Here is a 23,090-nt window from a genome sequence, read left to right as displayed (position 1 = left end):
GAAAATAACTTTGAGTAAAAGAAAACTGAAACATTCTGGGCTTTTACTAGGTAGATATTACCATGTACTTTTATAATCACAAATTATAAATCATAAACTTAATTCTTTACTCTATTTTTCATAATTCTTAACTCTCTACCTCTTATAACATGATTGTTCTTCATCTCTAATTCTGTCTGTATAATATTAAGATAAGTTTCTGTCTATCATTAGGAAAGGTATAAAAGTTCATTTAATTAGATGATGCATGTTCTGACCATTTTGTTTTTTCTATTTATCCTGGCCTGCGCTGATGTATACAGTAATTTCATATTCAGCATATACTTGAAGACAAAAGTAGTTTTCCAAAATTTTAACTTGACAAGCTACACTGTGTCAATTAAGTAGCATTAAAAAAATGCCCTAAGTTATTGTTGCCATTTTAGAACGGTAGATGTGTAGAAATGATACTAAAACATTAATTTTTTTTATAATAGTTTTTTTTTTTTAAAGCAATCGGGGTTAAGTAACTTGCTCAAGGTTATACGGCCAGTTATTTCTGGGTGTGGTGCTGAGTATCTGAGCCCGAGATTTGATCCAAGTCATCCCAACACTGGAGCCGGTGCTCTTACTCGCTGAGCCACCTGGCTGCCCCTAAACAATTGGGGTTAAGTAACTTGCTCAAGGTTACACGGCCAGGTGTTTCTGGGTGGGTGCTAAGTGTCTGAGCCCGGGATTCGATCTCCAGGTCTTCTCAACACTGGAGCTGGTGCTCTTACTTGCTGTGCTACCTGGCCGCCCCTAAAACATTAATTTCTAAGTAAAATGGATTGGAGGAAATTCGGATTTCTGAACTGGGTTGTGATGTCTCACATTTATATTACTGTATGGCTTACAAAGTGATTTTCTAAGAAAAACCATATAAAGTATACAATTTCATTCCCATTTTACAATTGAAAAAAATCAGGGCTCAAAAGTCTAAGTGACATGCCCATAATCACAAAGCTAGGAAGTGGTAAAAATAAGTATTAGGTGTTCAGCTTCCAATGTGGACGTGTGGAATAAATAATAATAATGAACATATATGTGGTGCTTAAATGTTTATTTAATTTGTCTGAAATGGCCACATTAGGGGAGAAATTAATATAGACATTTGCATTTCCATTTTGTTGGTGAGAAACCAAAGTGAAGTGATTGGCTTAAAGTTCCACTGGTAGTAAATAGTGGTTGAGCTTTGTATCTAAGCCTCCTGACCTGCAAATGCAGTATTCTTTTCACCCTATCACGTTGCCAGGTTACTTTCTTTATATGGGCCTCATTTTCTTCATTTGCATAATGAGGGGATTAGATTGATCTATTAAATCCTCTTCTAGCTCTAAATATTTAAATATAAACTAAAGTAATAATTATTATTAAGCATCAATTTATAACCCTTGCTCTATATTCAAGTAAGAAATAGAAATACTTACTATATCAATAATAGCCAGAAAGACAGAATTTCAGAATTGAAATCCATTTACTCCAATCCATACCTGAAAAAGAATTCTCCTGGAACCTACTTCTCAAGTGGACATTCAGCTTTTCCTTAAAAATCCCCAAGGAGAAAATAAATTCCATAGGTAAGCTGTTCTACTTTTGGTTGGTTCTTATTGTTGGGGAGGGTAGGTAGGTGGTTCAGTGGATCGAGTGCTGGGACTTGTCAGAAAGACATCTTTATAAGTTCAAATCTGACCTCAGACACTTATTTGTATGACCCTGGGCAAGTCACTTAATCCTGTTTGTCTTAGTTTTCTCATCTGGAAAATGAGCTGGAGAAGGAAAGGGGAAGCTATTTTATTATCTCTGCCAAGAAAACCCCAAATGGGTTCACAAACAGTCAGATGTTGCTCACAACAGAAATTGTTGGGAAGTTTTTTTCTCAAATTGAGCAAAATATGCACCTCTATTTGTTGATCTTGGCTTCTCAGTTTGAGGGAATGGAATAAATGTAATTATTTTTTCTATATGAAAATCTATCAAATATATATCTAGATAGCCATCATGTCCCCACTGGGTTATTTCTTTCATATGATAACCATCTTGTACTGGACCACAAGGATATAAAGTTTCTATTTTATTTAATTTTTTTTATTCTAGGCGAACAATAAAGTTATTCATGCACATTAATAGTACGATGGAAATAATAATTATTCACATTTATGTTGCACTTGAGTGTTGCAAAGTGCCTTTTAAGTATTTTCTCATTTAATTCTCTCTACAACCTGATAGGTAGTAGATATATATAGAATAGGAAATAGACTCATAGAGGTTAATTGACTTCCCCAGGGGATATAATTAGTAAGTAATAAAGCTGGGACTGAGGTCCAAATCTTCTGACTTCACGTCTAGCACTCTAATATGTTTGTCTCCAAGGCATAGAGAACACACAGCTATATTATTTGTTAATTTAGTACTTTAAAATAATGTTTATTTCAAACAAATGATAACAGTTTGAAGCATTTTGTGTTTTCTACAAAATTCTGTGGTATTATGTATCTTCCTAAGCTAGTAACCTTAAAAATTTTTTTAATCTACTGTGAATAGATATCTATAGCAATGAAAGAAGAGGATGCTAGAGAAAATTGCTGTTGATGGATATTCCACAATAAGGAACTAAATGCTAAAATCATTTAGTTGAGACCTCAGTCTGTTTTTAAACTCTTGATGACAACATAAAAGGGCTGTTGTAGATTGTAACTGTTTTTGCCTAAATACTTAGATTAATGAATCTATATGTGTGTGTTCCTGGACCTTGTGATAGTTTGTAGGGATCCTTTACTGGTTTGTTATCTTTAATAACCTGTATATCTCTGATATATGACAGGATTAGTCCTGGTCCCTTTTCTATTCTCTTTCTCCATTTTCTCAATTGGTTTTTCCTTTAGGTATAATCATCTTCTATGAAAATAACTTCAAAATCTTACTCTTTCTCTAGAGTTTCACTTGCACCTCTTCATCTGCCTCCAACTGGAAGTACTATAATGTCTCAAACCTAGTATGTCCAAAATTAATTTCGTCGGCACCCTCAAACTCAACCCTCTTCTACAGTTATTTCTTTTGAAAGATCTTCTACTTAATGTAACTTCTATTGAAGTATCCTAATTTTTCTCATCACCCAGATTTACAACTTCAGCTTTATTCTTCTCATTCTCCTTCATCCCATATCATTGATCATATCTTTCCATTTTTATTTCTCAGCATCTCTCACATCTCACCCCATCTCTCTACTCTCATAGCTATCACCCTAATTAAGCATCTCTTGCCTAGATTATTGCAGTAGGTTTCTAGTTGACCATCTTGCTTCAAGCCTCTCCTTTCTTTTCTTCTACAATCTGCTAAAGTTGTTTACCTAAAGTGTAGGTCTGACCATGTTACTTCCCTAGTCGGTAAATTCCTTTCGAATCAAAAATGAGCTCCTCTTTTTGGCTTTAAAAACCTTTCACAACCCTGCTTCATCCTACTTTTCCAATGTTATTATTTTGCTCTCTGTCACATACTCCATGCCAAGTTGACTTTCTTGATTTTCCTCATGTCACTGTATCTTCCATCTCCAAACTGACTCTCTTCTATTTCTGGAACACACTCCTACTCTATCATTACTTCTTAGAATTTATTGTTTCCTTCATAACCCTGCACAAGTGCCTTGTATATGAAACTTTTCCTTCTCCCTTAGCTTCTAGTGTGCCCCCTTCAAGTTTGTCATCCACTTATTTGTATGTATACATGTTGTATGTATACATTTGTATATATACATGTTGTATCTCCTTTTAGAATGTAAACTCTTTGAGACCATTGTTTGATTTTTGTCATTTTATTCCTTTCCCTAAGCATGTTACTTGGCATGTAGTAAGCATTTAATCATTGTTTGGTGCTTGGCTTTATTGCAATATTGATACATATAACATAGCAAGGACTTTATTTTTCTCTGTAGCATGAATTAATAATCTATTATATCTTTTACTGGACAGGCAGTTTAGCATGGTGGATAGAATGCTGGACATTGATTCAGGAATGACTTGGGTAAAAGGGGGTGTGTTATAGTGAAAAAGAGTACTAGTTCTCAATTTTGAGGACTTCTGTTCACATCTTGCTTCTGATGCTTACTTCCTGGATTATATTGGGGAAGTCACTTTACCTCTCTGGGTTCTCAGTTTCCTCATCTGTAAAATGAGAGTTTGGGCCGTGTGGCCTCTAAGAGGTCTCCTTCTGGCCCTAGGCCTATGATGCTATGTCTCTGACAAATTTTAGCCAAAAGACTCTGAGAAAGTCAATCATTCATTATGTCAGGTGACTTCTTAGGACATATCTACTAAGTCATAGGTTATTATCTTCACACATTAGGAGAACTCAGCTGAAAAAAAAATCACATTTCCTTTGGGAAACTGTGCTTGTCACTGATGTCCCTGAAAATGAGATGCCAGTTTCATTCATTCTTTTTTGTGAGGAGGGTATTGTAGATAGTCTTTGACACATTTTGTCTTACCTACATGGTCTGTAGACAAAAAATATTTGAGAACCATTTACCAACTGAAGTGTTTGCAACTTGTTTTAGGGGCCTTGATGCTCTCAGCAAGAAAGTGAAGTCTTCCACAATAGATTTGCCAATAGAGTCAGTAAGTCTGAGTCTGCAAGATCTGATTGGCTACTTCCATCCACCAGACGAACATTTAGAGCATGAAGATAAGCAGAACCGATTAAGAGCTCTAAAGAACCGACAGAATCTCTTCCAAGAAGAGGTAATTTTGTACCACCCACTCATTCATTTTGTGCTGTTCTGTAGGGAAAAAAAAGCTTCCTGATTGATGTTCTTCATGAAGAAAATATTCTATGTCTACTATGTACATTTAAAACCTTTGGATCATTATTTGATGGGCATTTAGTCTAATTATGTAACACTAAAATGAAAGAAAATCTAGGTAGGAAGGAACAATGCTATTATTTTTTATTTCCACGATCTAGGAAATATAGGAAAGGCAGCTATGTTACACAGTGGATGGAGTATAGGACTTGGATTCAGGGAAGACCCGAATTCAATCTGATGGTAGCTGTGCGACCAATGGCAAGTCACTTAATCTCTCTGGGCCTTTGTTTCCTCATCGGTAAAAGAGAGAAAGTAATATATCTTATAAGGTTATAAGCATCAGATAAGTTAATAATCTATATAAAGTGCTTTGAAAAATTTAAAGCACTATATTATTACTATTACAGAGAGAATGTAGTTAGGCCCATAAGTTGGAACTTTGTACTCCACCAGCAAGAATAGACTAACTTATGGTTAGTGAGTTCATGAATAACAAGAAAATAATGAAAATTAGGAAATACACTTCTTTCGGTGTGACTATTATTAGTTAGGAATATTATTCATAATCATTTGGGCAAATTAGTCACTATGTGGTATGGATGCCCAATTTTTTTGATGTTCTTATTGAATCATAGAATCTTATAGTTTTTATGGGGCCCTTAAACATTATCTAAGTCAATTCCTTTATTTTAGAAGTGAGGAAATAGTACCAGAAATGCTAAGAGTCTTGCCCAAGGTCATATAGTGAATGTCAACTGGTATGTATTGGTATTACCAGCATACTGGAACTGCACGTATAAGGCTATACTCCTATCTCACTTGTAGAATTACTTTTCTGAATAAAATGAAAGACCCATGTTTCATTGGATAATAGAATCCATTCTTAAATCTCTGTATTGTCATGAGGTTTGCCTTGGTGACCTGTTATTAGGGAATACATGTTGATATCCAAGGACTGTTACTTCCTTTCTGTACTGCTCACAGACCTTTTTTTTTCCTATGCTGTATATTAAATATCCTTCAGAAACTTTTGACATTTACATGTCATTTCTTTTTTTTTTTCTTTTTGGAGGGGTTAAGGTGGGGCAATTGGAGTAAAGTGACTTTCTCAAGGTCACTCGGCTAGTGTGTTAAGTGTCTGAGATCGGATCTGAACTCAGGTCCTCCTGACTCCTAGGTCTGTGCTCTATTCACTGCACCACCTAGCTGCCCCTTACATGTCATTTCTTTTACGTCTTTTTTCACTCAGAACACAGAAAAAATTATTGATTCCCTAAGGGTGCAAAAGCAGATGCTCAAATTTAAAGGCAGGGATTCAATTTAAAGGAATAGCAATCAGGAAATAATTTATATATTGGGAGTATGTATTTCTGGGTATGTTTGATTACTAAGTTATTGATGCATCATGTTATGAAAACCTCAGCGTCTCAGATAGCTCTGTAGTTGTTTCAGTTAAATTCTTTTAATTTTCCATGATTTGAACACAGATTTTGGTAATTGACACTGTTTAGATTTTTTTTAAATAAAATGCCTCTTTTTTTTTTTTTTTTTTGCTTTTTTGGAGGGTGGAGGGCAGGGCAGTTGGGGTTAAGTGACTTGCCCAAGGTCTTATGGCTAGTGTGTGTGTGTGTGTGTGTGTGTGTGTGTGTGTGTGTTAAGTGTCTGAGGCCGGATTTGAACTCAGGTCTTCCTGACTCCAGGACTGGTACTCTATTCACTGTGCCACCTAGCCACCCCCACTGTTTAGATTTTTAAAGATAATTTGTCTCATGAATTAATTATTGCTCCTTTAGTCATGTATTTTACTTCATCTTGACAACCTTAAATCTAGTAATAATAAGAAAAGAATTACCTGGAATTGAAAGTTCATACTTATAAGATTATTCAATGATGAATTATTTTCTATTGTTTAAAGAACACTAAACTTTCATTAGTTTTTCTTTTTTTAATTCATTAATCTTTCAATATTACTACAATAAGGTTTCTTTTTGAATAAAATTTTAACACTAAATATTCGATTCACTCTTATTACTTTTAACTAGAACATAGTAAAATGCAGAATATACTTTGTATAAATATGAAGTTTTCCATTTATTTTGTTTCTTCAAACTGATGTTACAGTCACACGGCTAGTTTTTGTGTTAAGTGTCTTAGGCTGGATTTGGACTCAGATCCTCCTGACTCTAGGGCCAGTGCTGTATTCACTGTACCACCTAGCTGCCCCCTGTAGCCTTTCTTGATATAGTTTCATCCCAAATTTACATACTGCAATTAGTCATTAACATGAGATTCTGCAATTTTATATTTATATTGCTCTAATTATAACGTAAAACTACTTAATTTCTTTCTTGAATTTTCATTTGGCAGAAATGTTAACATTAAATATATGTGAAAATGTGTTTGAATTTTATTTTATAATTTTTCTCCTCATTAAATGGTCATAACTTATTTTATGTTTAGCAATCTGGATATCCATTCCTGACACTGATTTTTTTTGTTCTTTGTAGGGTATGATTAACCTTGTCCTTGAGTGCATAGATCGATTACATGTATATAGCAGTGCAGCTCATTTTGCTGATGTAGCTGGGAAAGAAGCAGGAGAATCTTGGAAGTCTATACTAAACTCTTTGTATGAGTTACTAGGTGAGAAGTAAGAATGTTTTTTAAAGGTGGTAAAATCATGTATCTGGATATATGTGTATTTAAAATGATTATTTAAGCGTGCTCTAATTTTTTAGGCATTAACTTTTTACCTGTAATGATATTAATCTAGTAGTTTTCATAGATTGTAAACCAAGTTATATGGTTCTATAGTGAACAGTGCCACTGCTGCAACATTTTCCTTTCCTCAGAGGAAGAGAACAGCAACACCAACATTCCAGAAATTGATGTTTCCATATGAAATATACATGATGATAATTAATATTTGATTGCTAAGATCCTGCAGTGCAGTGTTTCCAAACCCAAAATATATTATAGGTCAGTACATCAGTATTTCAGGGATTTTGTGATTCCTTCAACATAGTTACTACCTACAGTGATATAGAATACTATGATTTATACAGTAGCAATTTCACAGTTTTTGTAATTAATATTAATCATCATCTGGCCAACGTTTTAGTGATGAAACTCTAAACATAGTTAGGCTAGTCTTTCAATACTAGGTTTGTGTTTAAAATCATTTAATCATGTTATATCCTGCCATAACATGTTCTCCCTTGGCATGACCTTTAAAATCTTTTAAAAAGAATCACTTTTCTCACCATGATGAGACATTAGAGTCAGGTTCTAGTAGACTTTAATCTCTCTACTGTGAACCAATAAAATATCTGTTCTATATTAATACATGGTTTTATACTTCCTATCCTCAATCTGGTAGCTTTGGACTTTGAAGAGTATCAGATGGGTAAACTGCATCATGTGGTTGGGGAAGGAGAGTTTCTTTAAAGACTATTAGATTTAATAAGTAGGGACCTTTTGGTTATAAATGTTTTGTTTAGTGGTAAACATTTGCTTTATACTAGCAGCAGTCTATAGAACCTATAGTTGGAAAAGAGTGTTCTACACCCTTTCCCTACTTGCTAACCATTCCTGTGCTAGTGGCAGTATAGGGACAAGCATTTATTCAGTGCCTGCTATGTACCAGGCATTGTTCTTACAACTGTTATTTAATTTGATCCTCACAATAATTTTTGGAGATAGATGCTATTGTTATTCCATTTTATAATTGAGGAAACTATGGAAGACAGAGATTAAGAGACTTATGTAGTCACACAGCTAGTAAGTATCTGAACCTAGATTTGAATTCAGGTCCTCCTGACTCCAGATCCAGTGCTCTCTCCATTGTGTCAGCTAACTTTCTCCTTCTGCTGATGATTCCCTCCATACTAAAAGTTGCATAATATTCCGAGACAACTCCTTCTTTAGTAATAGAAGCACAGAAGGGAAATTAAATAATTAAATTGTCCTTGTGCTCTCTATTAAAGCTTCTTTTGAAGGATGTATGATTTTTCCTAAGAATGGAAGAGGAAAAAAAAGGTTTAAATATTTTTCAGGTGGAAGGATATTTGAAATATTTTAAAGTCCTCTATAATTTGATTGTTTTCCCTTGACATTTATAGTAATTGAGGTATTGCTACTCTGAAAAAGATGTCACCTCATTAATCATTAATTTTAATATTCCCTCTGACAATACCATTATTCAGTCCTGGATTCCCATCCTTTGCTGCTCTTTTCTGTGTCCTCCCATAAGTTTTCCAAATGACCCATCTAGAGTGCTTGAGGCTTGCTTCTCTTGTTTTCTCTGGACACCATAAAGACATCACTTAAGTACTTGGGCTATTCATCTGTCATCTCTTCCACTTGCTGATGTACTATCTCATCTTTTCTTACAATTATACATTTCATCAATTGCATCTTTTACTCCTGATCTTCTTGAATTCCTTTTTTAGCTTGCTCACTTGCATTAATTATCTCTCCATTGCCCTCTGTGTCATAATTATTTTGAGTCCTTCAAATATTGTTGTATTTCATGGCTTGCAACCACATGGTAACACAGGTAGAAGGTTGGAGTTAAAAATATAGTCCTTTGTTTGTAGACACTTGAGGTACTACATGACCTTCACAGTTTCTTGAAGGCAATCTGTTTTGTTCTTCTGGCATTTAATTCTAAATCTGACTTGTGCAATTGTACTGTTTGTCTCAGATATACATTTTGATAGAACTCTAGATGCCTCATCCAAATATATGTCATAATTTAGGCAATAGATACATTTCAACTTTCTGGCCTTTCCTTGGTCATCCCATACTCTTTTGAGTGATTACAGATTTCATCCAGAATGCTTTGCAGTATTCAGGGACTTGATGCCATCAGCAGAATGTTAGTTGAAAATGGAATGTCTAGGGGAGACTTCATTATCAATGAAGAATCTCTCTTCACCTTGGAGCCTGCACTCTATCTCCTCCATCACAGTGGCAAACACCTTTGGCGAGTTTATATCTTGACATTTTATACTTGACCTTATATTTATGTTCATATTACTATTGAATACTTTTTCTTCCTACTGTTATATATTTCAAGGGGTCTTGAATGATTTTGTGTTTGGATGGAAGATACCTTGTTGGAAAAGTGTCTTTAAGGTGGCATTTTGCTCAATGGTATCAAATGCTTTTTCCTTTTTTTTTCCTTTTGGGGGGCAATTGGGGTTAAGTAACTTGCCCAAGGTTACACGGCTAGTCTTTTTTGTGTAAGTGATAAGTGTCTGAGGATGGAACTGAACTCGGGTCCTCTTGACTCCAGGGCGGCGCTTTACTCACTGCGCCACCTAGCCGCCTCCGTCAAATGCATTTTCTTAATCCACAAATAATAAGCATAATGGTATCTTATATTGTCTACATACTTCGGTAAACTCTCATAAAGATCTCTAGACCATTGTAGAATATCCTTTTAGAAAGTCTGTCTTTTCTCTATCAACATCCTATCACAAATATCAAAATGTAGTCTCATAAAAATTATATAAATGGGAAAGTATATAAACCAGTATTTGTTAATATTCTCTGTGTCACCTTTTTATTGTATCAAGAAAGTCTGAAATTTATCCTCCCCTGTCTTCAGTTTCTTCAACAAACTCAGGTATGCTGTGAATAGAAGCTACTGTGTCCTAAAAATTGTGCCTCTTCCAGCAAAAATCTCTCCCTATATGTCTAGTACAATCAGGATACCTTTCCTTTTTTCATTCTCTTTAATGCCGTTTTCCCCTGCTTTGTAAGAAAAGATCTTAGAGTACTATTGTAGTGGCTCCACCTTGATGGTAAAAACTGTTATAAAACTCTTTCCTGATCTTTTCCATTTTTCTTCTGTTATTCCATTTTCTTATCCAAATTCCATTGGAATGACTTTTTAGTTGTATCTTTTGCCAAGATTTTTTAAGCTGGTTTTTACCCTCCACTGCCTTTTTCTGATTCATGAGATGATTTGTCATATAATCATTCATTATCTCTCTTCAAAAAATGTTATGGATATCTTTATTTTCTAAATCAGTAACCTTTGGATATCATTTCTCTTTCTTTGAAACATAAATCAGTTGGTTTCTGACTAAAATGTTTTATGGGTTCAAATGGCCACCTCTCCAGTGCATTTTCAGAGAAAAGAGTTCATGATTAAAGGCATGAGTCTTCTGTGTAGTCTACAAGTCTTTGGCTTCTCATTCCTTCTTCCAGAACCATATTTTTGGAAATACTTCTCAATATCCTCATTTATCTTACCTTTACATTGAAGTAATTGCATATTAAAGTATGTTAATTTGGAGGTGGAGCTAAAATGGCAGCATAGAAGCAGGAATACTCTGTTCGCTCCCCCCATAACAACCTCAAATACCTATAAAATAGGACTCTAAATAAACTTTAGAGATACAGAACTCACAAAGTGACAGAGGGAAACAAACCTCTTGCTGAAGGCAGCCCGGAAGGTGGACAGGAAGGGTTCATCACAGCACGCTGGGAGCAGAGCCCAGCCCTGCCACGGTTTTAGCCTCAGAGTGGCCCCAACCAGCTGTGGCTAGAGGGACTTCAAGAGAGTGGATCACCAGCAGCTGTGGTGGTTTCCAGAAATATCAACCCATAAATTCCAAAGTCAAAGTAAAAGGTCAGTGTGGACTTTGGGAACAGGGGGATTGAGAGTACAGTCCAGACTCTGTCCGTGGAGGGAGAAGTGGCTGGGGCATGGTGGCCACCACCACATGGTAGCTTCAAAGCTTTTGGCCTACACATCATAAGGGGACCAAGCAACCATTCAGAGGGGTAATAGCTCTTGTTGTAACCTGCTTGGATCTGGATCGCTGTCCTGGGTAGAGGTCCTGGGGTGTATGACCAGATGCCAGAGCCTGTGGAGGCTTCAGAGAAGGCACCCAACTAATAGCTCCAGCAGCTCTGGAAACCCCAGTGATTTGGGACAAACCTCTCCTCTTTGGAAGCAGAATTCTACTGTGGCAAAAAGCCCAAAAGTCAAGTAATTGAGTGGCAACATGAGCAAGCAAAAGAAGCAAAGCAGGCACAGCAATCCAATTTTGGATTCCTTTTTTGGGGACAAAAAGGATCAAAGCATGGAATGGCAGAAAGACAATGAATTCAGAACTTCTGTACCAAAAGCTTCCAAGAAAATATGAATTGGTTACAGGCCATAGAGGAGCTTAAGAAGGATTTTGAAAACCAAATAAGAGAAGTGGAGGAAAAATTGGGAAGAGAAATTAGAATAATAAAAGAAAATCATGAAATGATAGTCAACAATCTGACTGAAGAAAATAATACCTTAAAAAACAGACTAACTCAAATGGCAAAAGAGGCTCAAAAAGCCAATGAGGAGAAGAATGCCTTAAAAAGCCAAATTTGCCAGATGGAAAAAGAATCTCAAAAGCTCACTGAAGAGAATCATTCCTTCAGAATTAGATTGGAGCAAATGGAAGCTAATGACTTTATGAGAAATCAAGATACTATTAAAGATATCCAAACAAATGAAAAAATAGAAGGCAATGTGAAATATCCCATTGGGAAAACCACTGACCTGGGAAATAGATCCAGGAGAGATAATTTAAAAATTATTGGACTACCTGAAAGCCATGATCCAAAAAAGAACCTAGAAATCATCCTTCAAGAAATTCTCAAGAAAAATTGCCCTGATGTTTTAGAAGCAGAGGGCAAAATAGAGGGTGAAAGGATCCATTGATCACCTCTTGAAAAAGATCCCAAAAAGAAAGCCCCTAGGAATATTATCACCAGGTTCTAGAATTCTCAAATCAAGGAGAAAATATTATAAGCAGCCAAGAAGAAACAATTTGAATATTGTGGAATTACAATCAGGATAACTCAGGATCTGGCAGCTTCTACACTGAGGGATCGAAGGGCTTGGAATATGATATTCTGGAGGTCAAAGGAGCTGGGATTAAAACCAAGAATCACCTACCCAGCAAAAGTGAGTACCATGTTTCAGAGGAAAATATGGTCATTCAATGAAATAGAGGACTTTCAAGCATTCTTGATGGAAAAAAAAAACTGAATGGAAAATTTGACATTCAGATAGAAGAAGCAAGAGAAGCATGAGAAGGTAAACAGGGAAAAGGAACCATAAGGAATTTATCAAAATTGAACTATTAACATTCCTACATGGAAAAACTATAATTATAACTTATTAAACTTTTATCAGTATGAGGATAGTTGATGGAAATATAAATGTATATTTAAGTGGGTATATGGGAGTTTGAATACATATGTGATTGTGTGTATATATGTGTACAGGCATAGAGGGCACAGGATCAATTCAGTAGCAAGGCATGATACTTAAAAGGTGAAATTGAGAGGTGAGAGAGGAATATAATGAGAGGAGATGGGGAGAGACAGAATGGGGTAATCTCATATAGAAGAGGCAAGGGAAAACTGTTACAATGGAGGGGAAGAACAGGAAGGCAAAAGGCAATAGGTCAACCTTACTCTCATTGAATTTGGCTTAGGGAGAGAATGACATACACATAAACAGTGTATCTCACCCTACAGGAGAGTAGGGGGAAGGTGATGAGAGGGGGGGATGATGGAGATTTAGGGTAGGTTGGGAGCACACACTTTTGAAAAGGGACAGGGTCAAAGTAGAGAATAGAACAAGTGGGAGTTGGGATAGGATGGAGGGAAATATATAGTCAGTCTTTTACAATATTTCCACTATTAAAATGTTTTGCATAGCTACACATGTATAGCCTATATGAAATTGCTTATCTCCCCAGTAAGGGAGGGAGGAAGGGAAAGAATCTGGAATTCAGAGTTTTAAAATAAAATGTTTAAAGAATATATGTTATTTTTTTTTTACATGCTACTAGGAAATAAGATATACAGGCACTGGGGTATGAAGATCCATCTTGCCCTACCAAAAAGTCAGAGGGGATATAGGAGAGGATATAGGAGAAAGCAGATTGGAGGAAGGGATATATAGGGTGATCAAAGATGGGGAGAAAATTTGTAACTCAAATTCTTGTGGAAATGAATGATGAAAACTAAAAATAAATATAATTTTTAAGTATGTTAATTTAATTTGGATGAGCTTGCCCAATTTTTAAAAAATAAAATGTCTCTACCTCTCTGTCCTCTGCAACAGATATTGGTATATAAGCCACAATTATTTTGCTTGTGTTCTTTTTGCACATATTTACCATGACTATTGGACTATGAGATGACCAAATACAGTCAGAGTAATATGTTATTAAAGACGTCAGTCAAATAATAGACATTTTCCACATACTTTTAATGGACTTGTTACTGGTATTTGGAGAGAGGGCAGCATTCATAAAAAAGGTTTTGTGCCTTTTACAGAGTTGTCTTTTAGATCATTTCAGGTAGCATACCTTTTTTCTTATAAGATCCTTTCCAATACTCCCTGTTAGCTTCTTAAATAGCTCACAACCCTATGAGAGATGAAAAGACATCATAGATAAAATTACTGATTTTACTAGTATTATGTGGAAAGTCAATACCAGCAAAACTAAGGCTTTGCAATTTAACTAAACTTAGTTATTTTGGAATGTAATTTTATAATCTTACAAATGATTATGATTGTATCCTATCTGGCGTTTGCTTCATCTCTCATTCTATTTAGCTTATTTTTCCCCTTTTCCCGAAATTTTACCTTTTGTCTGAACATAGTTTCAGAATGGTTTTATTGCTTTCAGAATAGGAAAATAACTCAGGTCTAGCTGATATTTACTTACCATCTAAATTAATTGAGAGCAAATTTTGAACAATTTTGTTTATTATAAGCCTGAAACATCAAGATACATTTCCTGCAGCTTGAAATCAATTGTGGCATTAATGATGAGATTTGGTACTCTTTTTGAAAAATTTGTGTCCATTTTATAGAAAAACAAAAGCTTTAAGCACTGTCCTTAAGGAATTCCTGAGGTGGAGACAACTCTCTTCTCATGCTTAACTCCTTTTCTTTTATTCTAGATTCCATATCTATTTACTTTAATTAAGACTCTAATTACTTTGTTTATCCTTTCTTTTCTAGAACCACAACATTCCTCCCACCACTGGCTCCTTTTCTTCCAATCTTAAATGTGTACAAGTATCCCTTTTTTTTTTAAATCTTGTGGGTGGCCTGGAAAAAGCACATTTTTCTTTATCTCTCCAAAACTTGTCAAAAACAGAATGAACAGACTATCAGTCAATAGGTATTTATTAAATGCTTACTATATACCAAGTGCTGTGCTGGACATGTAAAGAAAAGGGGGGAAAAGTATGTGCTCTCAAGGAGCTCACAGTCTGATGGGGAGATAACATGAAAACAACTTTGCACAAACAAGTGTTTATATATATATGTGTGTGTGTGTATGTGTGTGTGTGTATACATATGTATACAAACAAAGGGAGAGAGGAAAGAAGAAAATGATGACGATGATGAATTTGATGTACTTGGGCTGCAACATCTTACCATTGATGACTTTATGTTTTCTAGGCTCACTTTCCCAACTTATATTGAATCAAGAAAGGTGGGACATTAGTTGGGACTGGAAGGAAACCAGGGAAGTTGGGAGGTGGAGATAAGGAGTTAAAGACTTCTAGGTATGTGTGACAGCCAGTAAAAATGCTTAGAGTCAGGATTTGGAGTGTCTGTGTGAGGAAAAGCAAGGAGACCAGTGTCACTGAATGGAATAATACATGAAGAGGCACAAGGTTTAAGAGGATTGGAAAGGTAAGAAGGGACCTTTGATCCTAGAGGCGATAGGGAGCCATTTAGGAGGAGGAAGGTAATATGGTAATGGAATAGAATGGAGTGGGGATAGACTTCAGTCAGGAAGACCAGCCAATCAATTGGTCAATCAGTAAATATTTGTTAAGTGCCTACTATTTACTAGGCACCATGTTAAACAGCAAATTGTTGAAGATGGTGGAATAAAAGCAGAGACTTGCTTGAGCTCTCCCCCAAATCCCTACAAATACCAAATAGTGACTCTAATAAATTCTAGAGCGGAAAAACCCATAAAATGACAGAGTGAAATACATCTCCAGCCTAAGAGAGCCTGGAAGGTCAACAGGAAGGGTATATCGTGCTGGGCTGGGAGTGGAAGTGTAGTCAGGTGTGGTCTGTGCCAGGCACAGACAGGGCTAGAGCAGGTCTCAGGGTACTGAATCACTGGCAGCTATGGTGGGTTCCATACTTCTCAATCCAAAAACACTGATAAAAGTGTGGAAGGTCAGTGGGGGGATATAATGGCAAGCAAAGGAGTACTTTTCTCCTTGTTTCAATTTTTCAAGTACTTAATTCCTTGTTTCAGTTATTCAAGTACTTAGCTCTTTATTTCAGCTATTCAAGTGCCTTTAAGCCTCACCCTTGATTGTGTCAAGTCTTTGTTGGAAGCTAGCATCATCACATGGAGCCCAAGGTGGGAGGACCTTGCCAAAAGAGCTTATAAAAGCACAAGCATAAGCTGGAAGTACACAGAACTGAGAGGGAGAACACTTGTTGTGTCAGTACTCAGTCTGTTCTGTCTGTGTTGATTTGTGTTTGTGCTACTTTGTCAGACAGAAGCACTCTGTTGATTGTGGTACTTTGTCAGACAGAAGTACCTTGTCTGTTGAATTGTGTTGATTTCACAGGCAGAAAGTGAATTGAGATGATAGTGCTTGCAATGTATGTCAATATTGTTGTAACTCTGCTAAACTTAATATTTAGGATTTAGAGTGTCTGTTGTGGCTCTGTTAAACTTTGTCTTCCCAGAAACAGAAACTTTGAAGGGCTTAAAGTGGACTAGTCACTGTGAGCTTCAAGGTGGAATAGGAGCTGAGAGCTGCCTACCTATGAACCCAGGTGACAGTTGGGTGAATTCAGGCAAGAGCTGGGAACATGGAAAAGGAGCCATGGAGTTTGGAAGTCAGCCTTCAGTCAAGATGAAAGGACCTTTACTTGGGTATTTAGTGCTTCCTGACAAGATTAAGACTGTGTGACCTAGGGGGTGGGAGACCTTTATACTCCTTAAAGATTATTGCTCCTTAAGGATGATTGGAAACCAGTCTCCAACAAAGAAGAAAGAGGACTTTAGAAGGGTACTTTATATTGATTTATTGAGATTGTGACTTACTGAATGATATCTTTTGTTTAAGACTATGTGGCCACCTTAGTAATAAGGTGTTGTTATATTGTTATGAATGTTCTACTTTGGTTTCTGGAATGTTTTGTTTTAGTTTATTGCTGAATAGAGAGTTCACTATACTATGTGATCAGAACCTTGGTTATTCAGAGCAGTAGTCCTCAGGAGAGCTGCTTGTGCTTGGCTTTACAGGAAATCTGTGGGACCTGGGTGAAAGAGGAGCACACAGTCCAGCCCCAGATCTTGGGTGGAAGAGGTAGTGGTGGTGGCCATAGCTCCAGCAGCAGCAGTTGCTTCCAGAATTTGGGGCCCACAGATGGTGGGGATCCAGCAACTGATACAAAACCCCTGAAGCCTTGGACAGTACACAGCCCCTGACCCCGACTGGAAGCAGATCCTGCCTTAACAGGGAGTTAGAAAGTCAAGTATTTGACTGGGAAGATGAGCAAACAGCATAAAAAGTCAGACTATAGAATCTTACTTTTGTGACAAAGAAGAACCACCAGAAGAAGACAACAAAGTAAAAGCTTCTTTATCAAAAGCCTCCAAGAAAAAGATGAATTGGTCTCAGGCCATGGAAGATCTCAAAAAAGATTTTGAAAATAAAGTAAGAGAAGTAGAGGAAAAATTGGGAAGAGAAATGAGAGTAATGCAAGAAAATCATGAAAATCGAGTCAACACCTTGCTAAAGGTGACCCAAAAAAGCACTGAAGAAAAATAACACCTTAAAAAATAGACTAACCCAAATGACAAAGGATGTCTAAAAAGCCAATGAGGAGAAGAATGCCTTAAAAAGCAGATTGACCAAATGGAAAGGGAGGTCTAAAAGCTCACTGAAAAAAATAATTTCTTCAAAATTAGAATGGAGCAAATGGAAGCTAATGACTTTTTAAGAAATCAAGAAATTATAAAACAGAACCAAAAGAATGAAAAAAATAGAAGACAATGTGAACTATCTCATTGGAAAACCATTGAACTGGAAAATAGATCCAGGAAAGAGAATTTAATACTGGACTACCTGAAATTCATGACCAAAAAAAAGAGCCAAAACAGCAGATTGTTTTATTAGTCCTCTCCCTATTTGATATGTGCCTCTTTTATTTTTACTTATTTCTTATAATAAAAAGTGCTTCCTTTGATAGCTCTATATGTATGAATATTTTTCTTTTTTCTGTGATTTCTTTGGGATAGTCTTAGTAGATTATTAGTAGATGAAAATACATGGATAGTTTAGCGAGTTTTCAGATACAGTTTACAAATTGCTTTCCAGAATTGCTGGACCAATTCACAACTCCAGTAAGAGTGCATTAGGATGCATGTCCTCCTTCAGGCTCTACAGCAATTGTCATGGGAGTCTTTTATTTTGTTTGTCAATTTGATAAGTGTGAGTTAGAATGTTAGAGTTGTTTTATTTTCCATTGTTTTTCTAATTACTAGGGATTTGGAGAATTTTTTCATTTGATGTTAATTACGTAGATGTCTTCCTTTGGAAATTCTTTTGATCATATATCTCTTAGGAAATAGGTGCCTTTTTATACATTAAAGTAAGTTCCTAAATATCTTGAATATGAGACTTCTGTAAGATTTGTTACAGAGATTTTTCCAAGTTAACAGTTTCCTTTCTAATTTTGAAGGAGTTATTCTCTTCACTGAGTTTTTGAAATTCCTTTTCCATCTGGCTAATTCAGCTTTTTAAGGCATTCTTCTCCTCATTGGCTTTTTGGGCCTCTTTTGCCATTTGAGTTAGTCTATTTTTTTAAGGTGTTATTTTCTTCAGCATTTTTTGGGTCTCCTTTGGCAGGTTGTTGACTCACTTTTCATGATTTTCTTGCTTCTTTCTCATTTCTCTTCCCAAGTTTTCTTCCACTTCTCTTACTTGATTTTCAAAATCCTTCTTGAGCACCTCCATGGCCTGTAACCAACTCATGTTTTTCTTGGAAGCTTTTGATGCAGGAGTTCTGACTTTGTTGTCTTCTTTGATCCTTTTTGTCCCCAAAAAAGGATTCTTTGGGCTGATAGCTTTTCCTCTGCTTGCTCATCTTGCCAGCCAATTACTTGACTTTTGAGCTCTTTGCCACAGTAGAACTCTGCTTAAAGAATGGAGGGAACTTTGTCCCAAATTCCTGGGGTTTTCACAAATGTTGCCAGAGGTCTGAGGAGGACGCCCTCTCTACAGACACCATGCTGGCACACTAGCATTTCTCACCCCAGGACCACCTCCCAAGACAGCAACCCATATCCAAGCAGGTTAAAGCAAGAGCCATTACCCTCTGAATGATTGCTTGTTCCCCCTATGATCTGCAGACCAGGAGCTTTGGAAGCAACCACAGGGCAGCAGCTGTAGCTGCCTTGCCTTTGCCATCTCTTGCCCCAGGAGCAGGGGCAGACCATGTTCTTAGGTCACGTGGTTCCAGCAGAGTTCTCCATTGACCCTTTTTTCCCTGGTGTTTATGGGTTGAGAAGTCTGGAATCCGCCACACCTGCTAGTGTTTCACTCTCCTGAAGTCTGCTCCAGATGCCACTGGTTGCGGCCTCCCTGAAGCTTGCCAGGACTGCCTGTGTCTTCCAGAACATTTTGATAGACCCTTCTTGTCAGCCTGCTGGGCTGCCTTCAGCAGGAGATTTGTTTCTCTCTGTCACTTTGTGGGTTCTGTAGCTCTAAAATTTGTTTAGAGTGATTTTTTACATGTTTTGGAAGTGATTGGAGCCAGAGCCCATGACAAGTTCATGCTTTTACTCTGCCATCTTGGTTCTGCCCCATCTCTGTTTTTTAACCAGTACCAAATTGTTTTATAAAGCAGTAACTGCTTTATAGTTTACTCTGAGGTCTTCTGTCTTAGGCCTTGTTATTCCTGTTATTTTTTTCTCATAATTCCCCCATGAGAATCTTGAGCCTTTGTTTTTTCAAATTAGTTTTTTCATTTTTTTCCTAGTTCTTTAGGGTAGACCATTGGTAGTTTGATTTCTATGGACCTGAGTAAGTACATTATTTTAAGAAATACTGTCATTTTTCATATTGTCACAGCTCAACCATGAGAAATTGATATGTCTCCACTTATAATTTTCTTCATTTCTGTAAAGAATTTTTTAAGTTTTATTTTTATAATTCCTATGTATGTCTTGATAGGTGACTCTTTTTGTTTTATGTGTTCTGTAATTATTTTTAATGGAATTTTAATTTTTAGCTCTTCTGGAAATTTGTTGATAATATATAAGAAGGATGGTGATTTCTTGTGGGTTATTTCATATCCTGCTACTTTGCTGAAATTATTGTTTCAATTAAATTTAGTGGCTAGGGTTCTCTATTTAGGTTGTCATATCAAATGCAAAAAGCGATTTTTTTGTTTCCTCTTTGTCTATGCTTTTCCCCTCAATTTCTTTGTCTTATTGATACAGCTAATATTTCTGACACTGTTAAATAATAGTGATGATAACAGACATTTTTGTTTTACCCTTGATCTTATTATACTGGCTTCCAGTTGATCATCATCTTTACACATAATGCTGGCTCTTGGTTTTGCATAAATACTATTTACTATATTAAGGCATAGTCGATTTATTCTTTATGTTTTACTGTTTTTTTTTAAACAAAAATGGATGTGTTTTGTTAAAAGCTGGAAGGCTTTCTTACCTCAAGGTTGACGTATGGTAGCTGGCCTGTACTGGGGCTGACATGGAGTAGGCTGTGGTATTCTGCCCTTAGGCATGCCCTAATCCTTATACTCATGGACTGAACCATACAGGTTTCTGAGCCCCAGTTTTTGAGCAGAGCCACATAGCTGCATCATTTAGATTGTGCATCTAGATCTTGGACTTAGTTCCCTTATCTCTGCCCTAATATATAACTTCTGGCTCTAGTTTTCCCTTTCTGCCCTCATCTAGAACACATTTTGTGCTACACTCCATTGCTAGGCTTCTTTGACTACTAGATCCATTACTCAGTGCCCAAAAGCTTCTGACTTTCTCTTTATGAGGATCTGAGATGACAAAATGCAATTACTAGAATTTTACCTTGGATTTATCTATCACTTTTTAATCTGGTGCACTTTCTTATACTTGCCGTAGTGGTTGTGGGAGTCCTGAGTTGTTTTGCTTTTATTTACTCCACTGTCTTAAGGAGAGTTTTACGTATATGGAGAGATTTATCTCTGTGTATGTATAGGTGTACATCTATACATGTGTATGTATGTATATATGTATAAATTATGTATTTTTATGCTGACAGTGTACATTGTCACCAAATTGGGACCAAGATTAAATAGTTGGATAACAGCTGGGTTGTCTTTGGGAATTATAAAGCTCCTTTCATTACCCAAAACTTATCACTAAAACAAAGTTCTACCTTTTTAACACTAAGATTTCACTAGTGTTATTATATAGCTGTATTCCTGTCATAGAATACTAAAGTTTCCAAAAAATTAAAGTGAATAACATTCATGAGACAATAGTGGATGATATTGACAACTACCCATAAGGAAGGAACTTTGAAAAAGAACTAGAGTAAAGGAATCAAAGAAATGTGTGAATGAAAAAAGAAAATGGTTAGTGAGTTAATCAGTGGGAAGATATGGACAAAATTCACACAGAATCATCAAACATTGATAGGTGGTAATCTGCTTGTTGGAAAGAATTGCTATAGTATCGAGATAAGATCCATTATATTTTTGAGTACTGAATGTGTTATTATTAAAAAATAGATTTATAGTAGTTTTCTACCAATAGTATATATAATTGCCCATTCCCCCTTCCCTCCCCCCCCATTTTCTCCAATCACCTGATTTAACATATAAAGAAATGGAGTCACAGGTTCCCTGACTTCAAACCATTGTTCATAGGATCAGGAAGGGGTTGTATATGAATTGCCCAAGGTTAAGTAGGTAGTCAAGCAGTGTAGTGGCAGAGCTATGATTTGAATCTAGATCCTTTAATGCCATGTCTAATGTACTTTCTAATCCCCCACTTTGACTCTCACTTTCTTTCTGTTATGTCATATTGTCTCTGTCATAAATAACAAACTTAAAGTTAATTCTTCTGAGAAAGAAAAATGAATATATTTCATTCCATAGTAATAAATTCGACCCTCATGGTTTAGATGGTTTTTAAGCTCTCTGGATGTATGTTTGTGGCTTTTATTGAATTTGTTTCATGCCACTCCAATAAACTTAATACCTTGCTCTAATTTGTTATGAATGTTTTGGGATATGGTACCTACAGACATAAATATAAATTTTGTTTTATTTTGTAGCGGCTCTCATTAGAGGAAATCGCAAAAATTGTGCTCAATTTTCTGGCTCCTTGGACTGGCTAATCAGCAGATTAGAAAGACTGGAGGCATCCTCAGGTATATTTTTTACTTATCTTTTTACTCCTATATTTTTTTTTCTTTCTGTCCTTTAAAGCACAAAAATAAGGTTTTGCATTGATATAGAGTGAATTTGTGTGTCTGTGTGTGTATTTATGATTTCTTCTTTTAATGAATTTGTTTTACTTTTGTTTGTCAGGACCTGTGATTTCATTTTGCTGCGCAACATCAGTTAAGGAGACTACCTCTGCCAGTGTAGATCAGCTTCTTATACTTTTAGTGAGCTACCTGGGGCATTGAGAGGTTAATGGCTTGCCCAGGATCATATGATATGTATCAAAAGTTGGATTTGAACCTGGGTCTTAATGAATTAGGAATGTTTGTTGGAATAGAATGAATGATCCTGCCCAGAGCCAATCCTGTGCCTGAGGTTTTTGTGTGCACAGCCAAATGGAAATAACTTGTTTTAGTAAGAAGTCGATTAGGGATAATAGCTCCCCTTAGTATTAGTATTAGTATTAGTATTATAATACTTTGTTGTGTGCCATTCTTATTCGTAGAGAAAAGGTAGTCATTGTGTTAATTATCTAACCAAGGGATTTTAATTAGTTAAGTGCAATATATGAGCTAATCATAAGGTGGGACTCAGTGCCTAAAGCTTCACACCATTTTTCCTTGACTCCCAGGTTTGATATAGTCTAAGAGAAGAAATGGGATAATGTGGAAAATAGTAAAAGTATAAATCTGGTATATATATATATATTGCTCATTAAATAGTTTAGTCTTTCAATCACTTTCCAAAGTATTCATATATTCAGATACTTAGCATATTATTACTATATAT

At 36.1% G+C, this 23,090-nt stretch overlaps 1 protein-coding gene across 1 annotated transcript in view; it reads left to right on the top strand.

The window, feature by feature from the left end:
• RYR2 (ryanodine receptor 2) overlaps window positions 1-23,090 on the top strand; it is an 864,696-nt gene that overhangs the window by 413,819 nt on the left and 427,787 nt on the right. The window contains exons 14-16 of the mRNA XM_069064486.1: window positions 4,571-4,754; window positions 7,327-7,462; window positions 22,190-22,285. Of these exons, the coding sequence (XP_068920587.1) occupies window positions 4,571-4,754; window positions 7,327-7,462; window positions 22,190-22,285 (416 nt within the window). The remainder of the gene's footprint in view (window positions 1-4,570; window positions 4,755-7,326; window positions 7,463-22,189; window positions 22,286-23,090) is intronic.

This window comes from Petaurus breviceps, unplaced genomic scaffold (assembly GCF_028583685.1).
Source record: "Petaurus breviceps papuanus isolate PSGF00001 unplaced genomic scaffold, PetGlider_PUasm1.0 90633, whole genome shotgun sequence".
NCBI classification, from domain to species: domain Eukaryota; kingdom Metazoa; phylum Chordata; class Mammalia; order Diprotodontia; family Petauridae; genus Petaurus; species Petaurus breviceps.
This window is presented reverse-complemented; position numbering and strand designations above follow the sequence as displayed.